The sequence below is a fragment of the Somniosus microcephalus genome, chromosome 2 (assembly GCF_052327205.1).
Source record: "Somniosus microcephalus isolate GS21.2 chromosome 2, FLI_Smic_1.0, whole genome shotgun sequence".
Lineage (NCBI taxonomy): Eukaryota > Metazoa > Chordata > Chondrichthyes > Squaliformes > Somniosidae > Somniosus > Somniosus microcephalus.
This window is the reverse complement of record NC_140988.1, coordinates 68,811,937-68,828,319: the sequence shown is the minus strand read 5'-3', so window position 1 is coordinate 68,828,319 and position 16,383 is coordinate 68,811,937. Positions and strand designations below refer to the sequence as shown.

General features: G+C 45.0%; 1 protein-coding gene across 1 annotated transcript in view; it reads left to right on the top strand.

The window, feature by feature from the left end:
• The window catches only part of gucy1b1 (guanylate cyclase 1 soluble subunit beta 1), a 235,530-nt gene that overhangs the window by 25,508 nt on the left and 193,639 nt on the right, over nt 1–16,383 (top strand). The window contains exon 4 of the mRNA XM_086010219.1: nt 12,464–12,582. Coding sequence (XP_085866345.1) covers nt 12,464–12,582 — 119 coding nt within the window. The remainder of the gene's footprint in view (nt 1–12,463; nt 12,583–16,383) is intronic.

Below are 16,383 nucleotides of genomic sequence, written 5' to 3'. Positions count from 1 at the left end.
GGACAAACAGGTCAGGTATGCTAAAGGAGTGGTGTGAGAAGGAGTTCCATTTCATGGGACAGTGGCACCAGTACTGGGAGAGGAGGGAGCTGTACCATTAGGATGGGCTGCAACTAGCGGAAAGGATAAATAGCGTAGTAAAAAGATCTTTAAACTAATAAATGGGGGAGGGGAGGGCTCAGTCAGAAAGAGTAGTAAAAATGATAGTTTAAAGATATAAAAAGGATAAGAGCAGAGGTCACAAACATTGGTATATATTCTCCAGGTGAAAGGAATACTAAAATAACTAAAGTAGTTACAGCAGGATTGACAATTAAGAAACATGTTAAGTTAAGTGGTGTGAGAAAGGCAGCATCAGGGCAGAAGGACAGGTTAGGCTCTCTAGTCCAAATAAGAATATTAATGCACAGAGTACTGAAGGGCTCCTCCAGATCTGTCAAGACATCTGAAGCACATCTTCTGCATGCCGATTGCTTGCTCTATGACACATCTGGTCATCATGTGGCTGTCATTATAGTGCTCCTCAGCCTCATTACTTGGCCTCCTCAAGGGTGTCATCAGCCACGACTTCAGTGGATAGCCCTTGTCTCCAAGCAGCCAGCCAGTAAATCTGTTTGGAGGTGCGAAGAGCTGAGGGAGGGTGGACTGGCGCAGCACGAAAGATTCATGACAGCTGCCTGGGAATCTGCTGCGCACATGCATGATGATCTTCCTATGCTTGCAGTTCACAAACACTCCTGGGTGATGTGGGGCTGCCTTGATGGCCACATATGTGGAGTCGATGACGTCCTGCACTTGTGGGAAGCCAGCCAGAGCTGCAAAGCCGAGCGCCCGCTCAGTAACACTAGCACTGGCAAAGTTTACATAAGTGGCTGACTGGTGAAACATGGCATCGGTCACCTAGGTGATGCATCTGTGGGCGGCCGACTGTGAGATCCTGTAAATGTCTGCTGCAGATCCCTGGAAGGAGCCTGAGGTGGAGAAGTTGAGGGCGGTGGTGACTTTGACAGCCACTGGTAAGACATGTCCATCAGGTCCTCTAGACAGCAGGACTTGTTCCAGCAAGCTACAAATATTTGCGACAATCTGGCATGATAGCCTGAGCCTCCTGAAGCACTGCTGCTCAGTCATGTTGAGGAAGCTCATCCTTTGCCTGTATACCCTGTGTTGGGGGTATCGCCTCCGGCACGGTGCACCCTTGTATTGACCCCCTCTCTCCTGTGGAGCATCAGGTCATTGGGGAGAAGTTTGCTGGTGTTATTGCTGCAGCTGCTGGTGTTGTGACTGCTGCTGTTGGTGTGGCTGGTGTTGCTGGTGCTGAGGCTCATCTTGGTCTGATCCTGAGGTCCAAGGTGAAACAGCATAAATGGCACCCATGCTGATCTAATAGATGGCAGGTAAAGTGGAGATCAGAGGCACAATCCTCCAATGTTCTGATAATGACCAGCATTTTGGTGAGGGTGGCTTATGAGGTTGCAGAAATGACCTGCAAACTGCTGACACCTAAATCTCTGCACAAAATGGTGTCAGCAAGAGCCTTTCCCTCAGGCAAGGAAGCAGGTGTAAGGTGTGAGTATTTATGTTTTTTTTCCAGCTGTAACTTAATGCTCTCGCACAATGGCCTCTGAGCTCCCGCCTCCCCTTCACAGGCGAGGTTCCCGAGGTGCATGAATCCCATGCACAACAAGTTAAAGCCAAAACCTGATGTTAAAAAGGCAGTTCACAGAAATCACAGAAACCCCACAGTGCAGATAGAGGCCATTTCGGCCCATCGAGCCTGCACCGACACATATCCCACCTGATCCCCGTAACCCCTACGCCAAGACATATCCCACCCTATCCCCGTAACCCCATGTATTTAATCCCCCTAACACTAAGGGTCAATTTATCATAGCCAATCAACCTAACCCACACATCTTTGGACTGTGGGAGGAAACCGGAGCACCCGGAGGAAACCCACGCAAACACGGGGAGAATGTGCAAACTCCACACAGACAGTCACCCGAGGCCGGATTCGAACCCGGGTCCCTGGCGCTGTGAGGCAACAGTGCTAACCACTATTCCACAGTGCTCCAAGGATCTCTCAACAAGCAGTTAAGTACCTCAGTGAGGTTGCCCGCCTCTCCCGAGCGGGTATGTGGCACACCTTGAAACGTGCCCCAGTTAAATGTGGAAGTTGGCGGGATGACAGCAGGTTCCCGATGCGCTGTCAATTTCCGCAATTCTAACTGCCGACCCGCCCCCAAATCCGCACGCTCTGCAATGGGAAAATTCTGGCTAGTGTGTGTTTTCACAATAGTGCAGTTCTTGGGAAACAGCCAAATAGCCCATTACAGTTATAATCCAGTTCTTTCATATTACCAGTGACGTGCTTTACTTATCACTGTTTCTTTCTTTACCATTCCTTCAATGGTGCTGAGAGATATTAAATACATTTGCATTGCGGCAAAAGAAGGTTTCCAAGTAAATTACTGATTGAGCTTAAAATGATGCTTTGAAAAGATTGTTGCAGATCAGGAACAATGCAGAGCATTATACAATATTCACAACATTGAAAAGCTATGATTTTAGCTTGCAGATAGATAGATGTCAAATTGCAATAAAAACAGAAAATGGTAGAAAAACACAGCAGGTTAGTCAGCATCTGAAAGAAAGACAACATTAATTTATGTTACTGTATCACTCCTGATGTACAGAGTGGCACCTCAGAGTCCTTTACAAGGTGGTAGTCAGTAGGCACTGAGTGAAAGGGAAGAGAGAAGTTGGGAATGACAACATGGATAAACAAAGAATCTTTAGGAATTTTTTGAAAGTAGTGAAGAAGGTTACAAGTAAGAGGCATTGAGGAGAGCGCTTCCAGAAGGTGGGGGCATACAACAAAAGCAGGTTTTTAAGTACATTTTGGATTAATTATAAAATGAGGTATAATTTACGGAGGGTGTAGGCCAGAAAGGAGAACACCAGAGAAATTGGCCCCAATATGTCTCTCCCCTTGCCTGGATGCTGGACAGGTGAAAGGCACTGCAAGAGCAAAGCAACCAAATCTGGTGGGCTGGGTTAATAACATGGCCCAAACTCATCCGCAGCAGCCAGAAGACCCCAGGCTCAAAGATCCATTGGTTTCCTGCAGGAAAATGGTAATACGTACCTTTTGGACCCTCTTCACCTTGTTGCCTGACACCTCAGATCCTGAGATGGATCTGAGGGAATCTCGGCGGAGTGACGAGGCTATAAAGAGGCGGCAGAGATCAGGTAGGCCTCAGAGCGGCAGCGGCGGCGGGAATCGCAGCGGAGCGGCGAGGCTATAAAGAGGCAGCAGAGACCAGGTAGGCTTACCAATCTCAGAGAGAGGGAGAGAAGTAAAAAGTAATCGAAGTGTGACGTCACCAGAAAACAGGTAAGTGATTGGTTGGTGAGTATTTCTCTCTTTTTTAAACTTAAACTCTGTGGCGTAACGGGGACTGTTTGTATACCAGGGCCCTTAAATATATAATTTAACTGTAGTGTAATTGGTGGGATTGATTTGATTTAATTTAATTAAAGGGTAAGTCATGGCAGATCAGCTCGGCCCTGTGGTATGCTCCTCCTGCGCTATGTGGGAACTCAGGGACACTTCCTGTGCCCCTGACAACCATGTGTGCAGGAAGTGTATCCAGCTGCAGCTGCTGGCAGACTGCATTTTGGCGCTGGAGCTGTGATTGGATACATACTGGAGCATTCGTGATGCTGAGGACGTCGTGGATAGCACGTTTAGGGAGTTGGTCACACCGCAGGCAAAGGTTGCACAGGCAGAAAGGGAATCGGTGACCAACAGGCAGAGTAGTAGGCGCAGGCAGGTAGTGCAGGGGTCCCCTGTGGCCATCCCCCTCTCAAACAGATATACCACTTTGGATACTGATGGGGGGGATGGCTTACCAGGGGGAGGTAGCAGCAGCCAACTTCCTGGCACCAGGGGTGGTTCTGCTGCACAGGACAGGAGGAAAAAGAGTGGGAGAGCTATAGTAATAGGGGATTCTATTGTAAGGGGAATAGATAGGTGTTTCTGCGGCCGCAAACGAGACTCCAGGATGGTGTGTTGCCTCCCTGGTGCAAGGGTCAAGGATGTCTCAGAGCGGCTGCAGAACATTTTGGAAAGGGAGGGTGAACAGCCAGTTGTCGTGGTGCATACAGGTACCAACGATATAGGTAAAAACCGGGATGAGGTCCTAAAAGCTGAATGTAGGGAGTTAGGAGGTAAATTAAAAAATCGGACCTCAAAGGTAGTAATCTCAGGATTGCTACCAGTGCCACGTGCTAGTCAGAGTTGAAATAGAAGGATATTTCAGATGAATATGTGGCTAGAGGAATGGTGCAAGGGGGAGGGATTCAAATTCCTGGGACATTGGAACCGGATCTGGGGGAGGTGGGACCAGTACAAAACGGACGGTTTGCAACTGGGCAGGGCCGGGACCGATGTCCTAGGGGGAGTGTTTGCTAGTGCTCTGGAGGAGGGTTTAAACTAAAATGGCAGGGGGTTGGGAACCTGAGCAGGGAGACAGAGGAAAGGGAAACAAGGATAAAAGCAAAAGACAGGAAGGAGAAAAACAAAAGTGGCAGACAGTGAAATCAAGGGTTTAAATCAAACATGGCAACAGTAAATAATAATTCTAAAAGATTTAAGACCGTTAAAAAAACAAGCCTGAAGGCTTTGTGTCTTAATGCGATGAGCATTCACAGAATCACAGAAACCCCACAGTGCAGATAGAGGCCATTTCGGCCCATCGAGCCTGCACCGACACATATCCCACCCGATCCCCGTAACCCCTACACCAACACATACCCCACCCTATCCCCGTAACCCCACGTATTTAATCCCCCTAACACTAAGGGTCAATTTTTATCATAGCCAATCATCCTAACCCGCACATCTTTGGACTGTGGGAGGAAACCGGAGCACCCGGAGGAAACCCACGCAAACACGGGGAGAATGTGCAAACTCCACACAGACAGTCACCCGAGGCCGGATTCGAACCCGGGTCCCTGGCGCTGTGAGGCAACAGTGCTAACCACTTTGCCACCGTGCTGCCAATTCGTAATAAGGTGGATGAATTGGCTGCGCAAATAGAGGTAAATTAATATGACATGATTGGGGTTACGGAAACATGGCTCCAGGGTGGCCAAGGCTGGGAACTCAACATCCAGGGGTATTCAATATTCATGAAAGATAGGCAAAAAAGAAAAGGAGGTGGGGTAGCATTGCTGGTTAAAGAGGGGATTAACACAATTGTAAGGAAGGATATTAGCTCTGATGATGTAGAATCTGTATGGGTAGAATTGAGAAATATCAAGGGGAAGAAAACATTAGTGGGAGTGGTATATAGACCTCCAAACAGTAATGCGGAGGTCGGGGATGGCATTAAAAGGGAAATTAGAGAAGCGTGCAATAAGGGCACAGTAGTTATTATGGGTGACTTTAATCTACATATAGATTGGGCTAACCAAATTAGTAACAATACTGTGGAGGACGAATTCCTGGAGTGTTTACGGGATGGTTTCCTGGACCAATATGTTGAGGAACCAACTGGAGATCAGGCCATCTTAGGCTGGTTATTATGTAATGAGAAAGGATTAATTAGCAATCTTGTTGTGTGAGGCCCCTTGGGTCAGAGCGATCATAATATGATAGAATTCTTCATTAAGATGGAGAGTGAAGTAGTTGACTCAGAGACTAGGGTCCTCAATTTAAATAAAGGAAACTACGATGGTATGAGGCGCGAGTTGGGTAGGATTGATTGGGGAATGTCACTCAAAGGGTTGACGGTGGATAGGCAATGGCAAACATTCAAAGATCGCATGGATGAACTACAGAATTGTTTGGCATAAAAATAAAACAAAAAAGGTATCTCAGCCGTGGCTAACAAGGGAAATTAGGGATAGCATAAGATCCAAGGAGAGGACATAAATATTGGCCAGAAAAAGCAGTAAACCTGAGGATTGGGAGCAGTTTAGGATTCAACAATGGAGGACAAAGGGATTAATTAAGAGGGGGGGAAATAGAGTATGAGAGTAAGCTTGCAGGGAACATAAAAACTGACTGTAAAAGCTTTGATAGATATGTGAAGAGAAAAAGATTGGTGAAGTCAAGCGCAGGTCCCTTGCAGTCAGAATCAGGGGAATTTATAATGGGGAACAAAGAAATGGAAGACCAATTAAATGCATACTTTGGTTCTGTCTTCACAAAGGAGGACACAAATAACCTCCCAGAGATGTCGGGGAACATGGGGTCTAATGAAAGGGAGGAACTGATGGAAATCAGTATTTGTAGGGAAATGGTGTTCGAGAAATTGACGGGATTGAAGGCCGATAAATCCCCAGGGCCTGATAATCTACATCCTAGGGTACTTAAGGAAGTGGCCCTAGAAATAGTGGATGCATTGCTGGTCATCTTCCAAAATTCGATAGACTCTGGAACAGTACCAATGGATTGGAGGGTAGCTAATGTTACCCCACTGTTCAAAAAAGGTTGTAGAGAGAAAATGGGCAATTACAGACCGGTAAGCCTGACATCGGTAGTGGGGAAAATGCTAGAGTCCGTTATAAAAGATGCAATAGCAGAGCACTTGGAAAACAGTGACCGGATTGGACAAAGTCAACATGGATTTACAAAAGGTAAATCGTGCTTGACTAATCTACTGGAATTTTTTGAGGATGTAACTGGTAAAATAGATAAGGCAGAACAGGTGGATAAGGTGGTTAAAAAGGCATATGGGATGCTTGCCTTCCTTAGCCGAGGCATAGAATATAAGAGCAGGGAGGTTATGATGGAGCTGTACAAAACGCTGGTAAGGCCACAGCTGGAGTACTTTGTGCAGTTCTGGTCGCCACACTATAGGAAGGATATGATTGCTTTGGAGAGGGTGCAGAGGAGATTTACCAGGATGTTACCTGGGCTGGAGTGCTTCAGCTATGAAGAAAGACTGGACAGGCTGGGGTTGTTTTCCTTGGAGCAGAGAAGGCTGAGGGGGGACCTGATTGAGGTATACAAAATTATGAGGGGCATAGATAGGGTGGATAGAAAGGAACTTTTCCCCTTAGTAGAGGGGTCAAAAGCAAGGGGGCATAGATTCAAGGTAAGGGGCAGGAGGTTTAGAGGGGATTTGAGGAAAACCTTTTTCACCCAGAGGGTGGTTGGAATCTGGAACTCACTGCCTGAAAGGGTGGTAGAGGCAGGAACCCTCACAACATTCAAGAAGCATTTGGATGAGCACTTGAAATGCCATAGCATACAAGGCTACGGACCAAATGCTGGAAAGTGGGATTAGATTAGACAGGGCTTGATGGCCGGCGCGGACGTGATGGGCTGAAGGGCCTCTTTCTGTGCTGTATAACCCTATGACTCTATGACCAGTGGATGTGGTGTATTTGGACTTTCAAAAGGCTTTCGATAAGGTCCCGCATAAGAGCTTAGCGTGTAAAGTTAAGGCACATGGGATTGGGGGCAAGGTATTGACTTGGATAGAGAACTGGTTGGCAGATAGAAAGCAAAGAGCTGGAATAAACGGCTCTTTTTCTGAGTGGCAGGCAGTGACTAGTGGGGTACCGCAGGGATCGGTCCTTGGACCCCAGCTATTCACAATATATATTAATGATCTGGACGAGGGAACTAGATGTAATAACTCCAAGTTTGCAGACGACACAAAGCTGGGTGGGCGTGTGTGCTGTGAGGAGGATGCCGAGAAACTCCAGTATGATTTGGACAGGTTGGGTGATTGGGTAGAAGTATGGCAGATGCAATATAACGTGGATAAATGCGAGGTTATCCACTTTGGTGTCAAAAACAAGAAGGCAGATCAATATCTGAATGGCAATAGATTGGGAGAAGGGGAAGTGCAACGAGACCTGGGTGTCCTTGTGTACCAGTCGCTGAAGGTAAGCATGCAGGTGCAGCAGGCGGTTAAGAAGGCAAATGGTATGTTGGCCTTCGTAGCGAGAGGGTTTGAGTACAGGAACAAGGATGTCTTGCTGCAGTTGTACAGGGCCTTGGTGAGACCACATCTTGAGTATTGTGTGCAGTTTTGGTCACCTTATCTGTGGCAGGATGTACTTGCCATGTGAAGGAGTGCAGCGAAGAGTCACCAGGCTGATACCTGGGATGGCAGGAATGACGTATGAGGAGAGAGTGGGTCGATTGGGCTTATACTCGCTGGAGTTTAGAAGAATGAGAGGGGATCGCATTGAAACTTATAAAATTCTGACATGACTGGACAGACTAGATGCAGGAAGGATGTTCCCGATGGTCAGGGAGTCCAGAACCACGGGTCACAGTCTAAGGATAAGGGATGAGGACAGAAATGAGGAGGAATTTCTTCACCCAGAGAGTGGTGAACCTGTGGAATTCTCTACCACAGAAGGCAGTAGAGGCCAATTCATTAAATATATTCAAGAAGGAGTTGGATATATTTCTTAAGGCTAAAGGGATCAAGGGATATGGGGAGAAAGCAGGGACAGGGTACTGAATTTGGATGATCAGCCATGATCGCATTGAATGGCGGAGCAGGCTCGAGGGGCCGAATGGCCTACTCCTGCTCCTATCTTCTATCTTTCTATGTTTCTGATTCAAGGGTCTGGAAAAGACACCCTTTGGTCTCAGGAAGAGGAAATTGATGCATTAGGGCTGGGATTGCCCCACCAACCTCATTTCCATTGGAAAATTTGGCCAGAGGCTATTTTAGGTAGAGGCCCTGGTTACATACAATTACATAGAATTTACAGCACAGAAACAGGCCATTCGGCCCAACAGGTCTATGTCAGTGTTTATGATCCACATGAGCATCCTCCCACTCTATTTATTTAATCTCACCCCTGTCAACCTATCCTTATACTCCTTTTCTCCCACATGTACTTATCTAGCTTCCTCATAAATGCATCTATGCTATCACCTCAACCATTTCATGTGGTAGCGAGTTCCACATTCTCACCACTATCTGAATAAAGAGGTGGAAACATCTCTATGTCCATGCTATTGAACCCCCTCATAATTTTGAAGAACCCTATCGGGTCAGCTCTCAGTCTGTTCAGTCTTTCCTGTTAACTGTACCCTTTCAGTTCTGATATTATCCTTGTAAATCTTTTATGCACTTTCTCCAGTGCTTCTATATCCTTTTTGTAACATGGAGTCCAGAACTGTGGTCTAATCAAGGCTCTATATAAGTTTAACACAGCAGCTCTGCTTTTGAATTCTATTCCTCTAGAAATGAACCCCAGTGTTTTGTTTGCATGTTTTATGGCTTTTTAATGATTTGTGAATCTGTACCCCTAGATTCCTTTGCACCTCTACCCCATTTAGACTCTTATTTCCAAGGAATAGGTGGCCTCCTTATTCCTCCTATCAAAATGCACCACCTCACACTTATATATCTATATAGAAACTCATTTGCCAATTACACGCCCATTCTGCAAGCTTGTTAACGTCTTGTATTTTGTAGCAGTCTTCCTCAGTATTAACTGTATCCCCAATTTGGTGTCATCCGCAAATTTTGATATTGTACTTCTGATTCCCAAATCGTTTATGTAAATGTTGAACAACAGTGGTCACAGCACCGATCCCCATGGAACACCACTTCCCATCTTCCACCAGTCTGAGTAACTACCTTTAACCCCAACTCTCTGTTTTACTATTTATGGAAATCCTGAAAATCCCAGGGTAATTTTAAGGGGACGGAGACCTCCTATCTGTAGTGATTGGACACTGAACATTCCCCAGGTACTAGAGACAATAATATTGGGGCCATTGAATTTTGAGATGATAGTGTTGTATGTTATGATTTCAGCAGATGTAGGATTGGAGATGCGGCAAACTTTGGCAATGAAAAGAAAGGTACGAAACCCATCTCCTGCAGCCTGACCTGCCTGGCATCCCTCCGCTGGTCCTACTGTTCCTCCAAATACATCAGCTTGGCGGATACCAATTAGCAAACCCGTTGGTGCCATTAAAAGCATTTGGAGCCAAGTTACACATAACAATGGGCACAAAGATTCCAGATAGCCTAAGCAGCAGCTTTTTAAAGAAAAGCCTCACAAAAATTACAAGAACAGCCCAGAAAAAACCTAAAAACTTTTCCCTTTAAAATCTGTGGGCCTTTGAAAGGTCTTCTGCCTGAAGGTCTTTCCCGAGACCCTCTTTATGTCAAGTGTCCTGGGCATTCAGCCCCGAGGAGGTGGGAATGGAGGCGGGAGTGCCGGTAAAGTAGCAGAAAGTGGGGATGGATGGCAAACCCGCCCCCATCCCACCTCCGTGCCCTTTTGCCAGGAGGCGGGAAGATGTGCTGCTTTGTGTCCTGTCTCCTGGAGGCGGGAAAGGGATTAAATCCTTTTAACTGCCTGTTAACAGGTAGTTAACAGGCAGAAAAAAGGATTAGTGCCATTTTACCCTCTCAGATGAAGGCTTTCCGACCTCGGAGAATCCCGCCGGGTTGGAGGAGCCGTGAAGCAGGTCTGAGGGGGTCGGAGGCACCTGAAAGTAAGATGTAGAGGTGAGTGATGGGCGTATGTGTGGAGTGGTAAGTATGGAAGGTGAGTGTTACGTGTTAAAAAATGTTCACTTACCTTGTTTTCTGCCTACCGCCTTCATCCACCCTGGATCGGGAGACCCAACACCTTCCTTGTCGATTTCACAGGCTGGCTGTTGGATCCTCCGACCCAACAGTCATCTGAAATCTACAAAGTTGAAAGGTTTGATGAGTCCTGAACACAAGGGCTCATCAAACTACAGAGAATGTCAGTGTTTGATAGCTTCACAGAGTTGTCAAATGCTGACATTTCTTCTTTAAAGAAGTCTTGACAGATAGCACGTCAGACGTTGACGTGCTCTTTCAGTGACTTCCTCCCTAATTGGCCTGCTGAGCCCGCAGGGCGGGCTTAACAAAGTCAATCAGGGGAAAATCCCTCTGGTTGGTCAGAAGATAATGGAGGCGGGACATTGACCTGACAAGCAGCAGTCCTGCCTCCAACTCGTCTCCATTGAGAAAATCCAGCCCTTGTACATCCCACTGCCCCTTTTTGAATAACCTAATGAAACTCCTCCTAGGACGAGAGCTTCAAACATCTATCCCTAGCCTGATCGCAACATATTCCATATTCAGCAGCAATTCACTGCAGTTATTTTCCGCTGGATTTCACAGTATGGCATGTTCTATTTGTGCTGAATTTGGGGCCTAAATAATTTTCACTTGTGGTCTTTCAGCAGAAACCGTCATGTACAGGTTTTTCATTTTATCTAGATTAAGCTACAATGGTGGCTTTTACATGGAATTAAAATTCATACCTCAGAGAGTCTAGGAAATAGACTCATCACCTTCGAGGATCGGAACTATTTCCTATTGTTCCTGGTCCCAGCAACTCCTTGGTCATCTCATTTATCAGTGAGAGTAATCAAACTGTAATTTTGAAAGTCTCAAATGCAATTTATATTAATAAGACATTATTGTATTTCCAACTTTTAGGTTAAAGTAAACTGCATTGATCTGTTGTACAAATTGTGTTAGATACTGTAAATGCTGACTGGCCTATAAATGCTGGGCTTCTCCCCTTTGGAACAGAGTTCCAGCAAGACAACTGCAGCAGCCGGAGGCGGCAAGGCCCTTAAAGGGGTGGAAGTGCCCCAAAGAACAAATCAGCTGCCCCATTGAAGGCCCCACCTGAGCCTGGAGCCTTCAGTGGGTAAATGTTTATGTTTGACTGTAGGGAGAGGAGGCCGCTACTTGGCCCTCTTCTCCATGGGGGGTACCTGAAGGCACTTATCATTTCTTAGATCTATTGTCATCTTCCTCATGTCGGCCCCGGAAAGCGGCTGTAAATGGGGTGGACAAGAAGGAATTCTACTGTGTGCCAGGATCTGCCCCTGTCTCCATTTGCATGTAATAGGTGGGGAAGGAGCAGCGAGTGGCGGTCCCGGTGGTGGTGAGGGGAGGCAAAACCTGGTCAGGGTGGCACTAGACCCCATTGCCCAAATTTTCCCTCATTCTCCACTGTAACCCTGCCTGATATTTTTTTCCTTTCCCTCCCCCTAGTGTTTATTTAGTAATCGTATTTTGATTTTTTTGTGTCAAAAATTTCATATCAAAGAATAATTAGATCCAACACCAGTGTCATTGCGATAAATTTTTGGGGAGGAAGCATTTGTTGAGATTGGAACAGTCATAAAGTGGCTTGTAGACATCTAGAAGGTTTTTTTTACAATCTGTTGCCGCTCTAGCTTTTGAGCTGCTTTTGACATAACCTTAAGTGCATGTTGCTGGCTTGAAGTTAAGCTTGCACTGCTATAAGTCCATTAAATTGTGAATGATTTAGTGTATGAGAAGTTACTAAGCATCCACAAACGCCTCCAAGTTGTATAAATTGTTATAACTGCTAAGCAAAACTTTTGTGAGATATTTGAAATGATGTCTGACAGAATTTTTTCTGTTGTTTGATTAATCCTTCACAGAAATCAATGCTGGTGAAATTCTACAGATGTTTGGAAAGATGTTTTTTGAATTCTGCCAAGAATCTGGCTATGATACTATCCTTCGTGTTCTGGGCTCCAATGTTAGAGAGTTTTTGCAGGTAAATGTATTTGTGATTGTAAATACAATGTATTTCAGTATATACTGATGATCATAAATCATTACTAAATATCTACTCTGTTGAATGTGCTTGATAGTTAAATTTATGCATAGAATTCAAAAATAAGCTAACCTGAATTGAAATATGTGAAGATTTATCATAGAATCATACAGCACCGAAGGAGGCCGTTCAGCCCATTGTGCCTGTGCTAGCTCTTTGAAAGAGCTATCCAATTGGTCCCACTGCCCTGCTCTTTCCTCAGAGTCCTGTAAGTTTCTCTGGAAATTTAGTGTATGAAATATATTTATTACACATTTCAAATGCTGCCAAGGTTAAACAAAGTATTTTTTCAGTGGCTGATGAAATGGTGATTGTTTTTGTTCTTGTGGAAAAGGTCACCAATTTTTAACCGATTGGGTTTGGTTGCATTTCAGATGTCTGTAGCTAAATGATCCATTGTTATTAAGCTAAATGATTAAAAAATATTAAGTGTTCACTATAACACCTCTTTCGGTGCTGTATGATTCGATGATAAATCTTCACATATTTCAATTGCACTACAAACATCCTGAAATATGGTCATGACTGGCCTTTTCCAATCTGTGCTGTGGGATTTAAGATAAAATAATATTCAGACAGATTGCAGCTACTGATTCTCAGAGAATCTAGGGAGGAGATAGCAGAGATGTTAATATCCATATATAAAAATTCAATATAAAAAGTAATCGTGCCAGAAGACTGGTAAACAGAAAATGTAATTCCTACCTTCAAAAAGTGGGATAGAACTAACCCAGAGAACTATTGACCAGTTAGCTTAATATCAGTGGTAGGAAAGATACTAGCATCTTTGCTAAAATGTCAGATAACAAAACATCTAGAGATGGAGAATATATTAAAAAATAGTCAGCAGTGATTTCTTAAAGGAAGGTCATGTTTAACCAACCTTATTGAATTCTTTGAAGAAATAACAGAAAGAGTGGACAAGGGCAGTGCAGTGGATGTGGTATACATGGACATTTTGACGGCCTTCGGTAAGGTGCCACATAAGAGTCTCATGACAAAGGTCAAGGCATGTGGAGTCAGGTGCCAGGTATCAGAAGGGATTGAAAAATAGCTCCAAAACTGAAAACAGATGTAGGAGTCAAGGGAAGTTTTTTGGATTAGCAGAAAGTGATTGATGCTAGGATTGCTGTTCACCTCATTTCATAAATGATTTGGACTTGGAAATTGCAGGTATGGTGTCAAAATTTGCAGCTGGTATCAAATTGAGGGGATATACCTTATATTGTGGAGAACTGCATCAAAATACAGGAAGACATAAACAGATTTGCAGAGTGGGTGGATAAATGGCAAATGACATTCAATATAGGAAAGTGTGAAGTGGTTTATTTTGGTAGGAGGAAAAATTTTATTCATTGGAAGCTAACAAACTGAATGGGGTATAGAGTCATAGGGCTGGATTTTGTCATTGGGAGCGGGTTGGGGGGCGGGTCAGGTGTGAGGCGGAACAGTTGAGCGATTTTCCCCTAATTGGGCACTTATTTCCAGCGTGTGGGAACCCCTGGCCCAATGAGTCTTTTGGTCCTGAAACTCGCCTCTGATGATGTCATCTATGCAACTGCATTTAAGGACTGCAAGCAGCCTTTGTTCTTTTCTTGCCTTACAACTTTTGTACATGTCCACAGATCCCTGAAGATAGCAGGCCAAGTCAATAAGGTGGTTAAGAATAATATTAATAAATTTAATTAATTACATAGAATGGGAGATCAGGTGATGTGTTACTGCTGCAATATGTGGGAGCTGGTGGACAACATTGATGCTCACGGTGATCACATTTGCAGTAAGTGTTGGCTGCTCGAGGAACTCCGGCTCCGTGTTGAAGAGCTGGAGTCCGAGCTTCAAACACTGAGACACATCAGGGAGGGGGAGAGTTACCTGGACTCTGTGTATCACGAGGTAGTCACACCAATTAGATTAATTAATTCAGATGTAGTCCATGGCCAGGGTCAGGATGGTGTGACTAGAAGTGAGGCAGGTACGGGGATCCAGGAGGTAGTGTTGGAGGAGCCGCAGCCCTTGCACTTGTCCAACAGGTTCGAGGCTCTTACTCCCTGTGAGGATGGGAACAGGGACTGCGGGGAGGATGAGCAACCTGGCCACAGCACCATGGAGCAGGAGGCCATTCAAGTGGGGGGAGTTAAAAGAAATGTTGTAGTGGTAGGGGATAGTATTGTTAGGGGGATCGATAGAGTTCTTTGCAGCCGAGAGCGAGAGTCCCGAAGGCTGTGTTGCCTGCCCGGTGCCAGGGTTAAGGACATCTCCTCTGGACTGGAGAGAAACTTGGAGTGGGAGGGGGAGGATCCAGTTGTCGTGGTCCATGTTGGTACCAACAACATAGATAGGACAAGGAAGGAGGTTCTGCTGAGGGAGTTTGAGCAGCTAGGCGCCAAATTAAAAAGCAGAACCACAAGGGTAATAATCTCTGGATTATTGCCTGAGCCACGAGCGAATTTGGCTAGGGCAAATAAAATTAGAGAGTTAAATGCGTGGCTCAAAGACTGGTGTGGGAGAAATAGGTTTTGCTTCCTGGGACACTGGCACCAGTACTGGGGCAGGAGGGAGCTGTTCCGTTGGGACGGGCTTCACTTGGCCAGTGCTGGGACTAGAGTCCTGGCGGATCATATAACTAGGGCTGCAGAGAGGGCTTTAAACTAACTAGTGGGGGGGAGGTTCCTAGAGAGCAAATAATAAAAATGACAACAGAGAAGGTCATAGACTTAGGTAGCAGTGGGGAAATTAAAAACCAGAGCGTGTCAGGAAGGGGCAGAAGGTATGGAGTAAAAGGTAAAGCAATAAAAAGGGCAAAAGCAGGAACTAAGTGTCACAAAACATATTTGAAAGTTCTCTATCTGAATGCACGTAGCATTCGTAACAAAATAGACGAGTTAATGGCACAAATAACTACATATGGGTATGATCTTGTGGCTATTACAGAAACATGGCTGCAGGGTGACAATGCCTGGGAATTAAACATACCAGGTTATTTAACGATCAGGAAGGACAGGCAGGAAGGAAGTGGAGGTGGGGTGGCTATGTTAATAAAGGAAGGAATCACTGTAATACAGAGAAATGATATTGGGTCAAAAGATCAGGATAATGAAACAGTTTGGGTGGAGGTAAGGAATAATAAGGGGAAAAAAAACTAGTGGGCGTAGTCTATAGGCCTCCGAACAGTGGCAATTCTGTTGGACGGGGTATCAATCAGGAAATAGTTGAGGCTTGTAATAAGGGAACATCTATAATTATGGGGGATTTTAACTATCATATTAATTGGACAAATCAAATTGGGCAGGGCTGCCTTGAGGATGAGTTCATTGAGTGTATTAGGGATGGGTTTCTTGAGCAGTATGTAACTGAACCGACCAGGGGGCAAGCAACCTTAGATCTGGTCCTGTGTAACGAGACGGGATCCCCTTGGAATGAGTGACCATAACATGGTTGAATTCCATATTCAATTAGAGGGTGAGAAGGTTGGATCTCAAACAAGCGTGCTAAGCTTGAATAAAGGAGACTATGAAGGTATGAGAGCGGAATTGAGTAGAGTGGATTGGGAAAATAGATTAAAGGGTAAGACGATACATGATCAGTGGTGTACATTTAAGGAGTTATTTTACAACTTCCAAAAAATATATATTCCACTGAGAAGAAAAGGGTGTAAAAGAAAAGGCAGCCATCCGTGGCTAAGTAAAGAAATTAAGGATAGTATTCGACTAAAAACAAGGGCATATAAGGTAGCCAAAT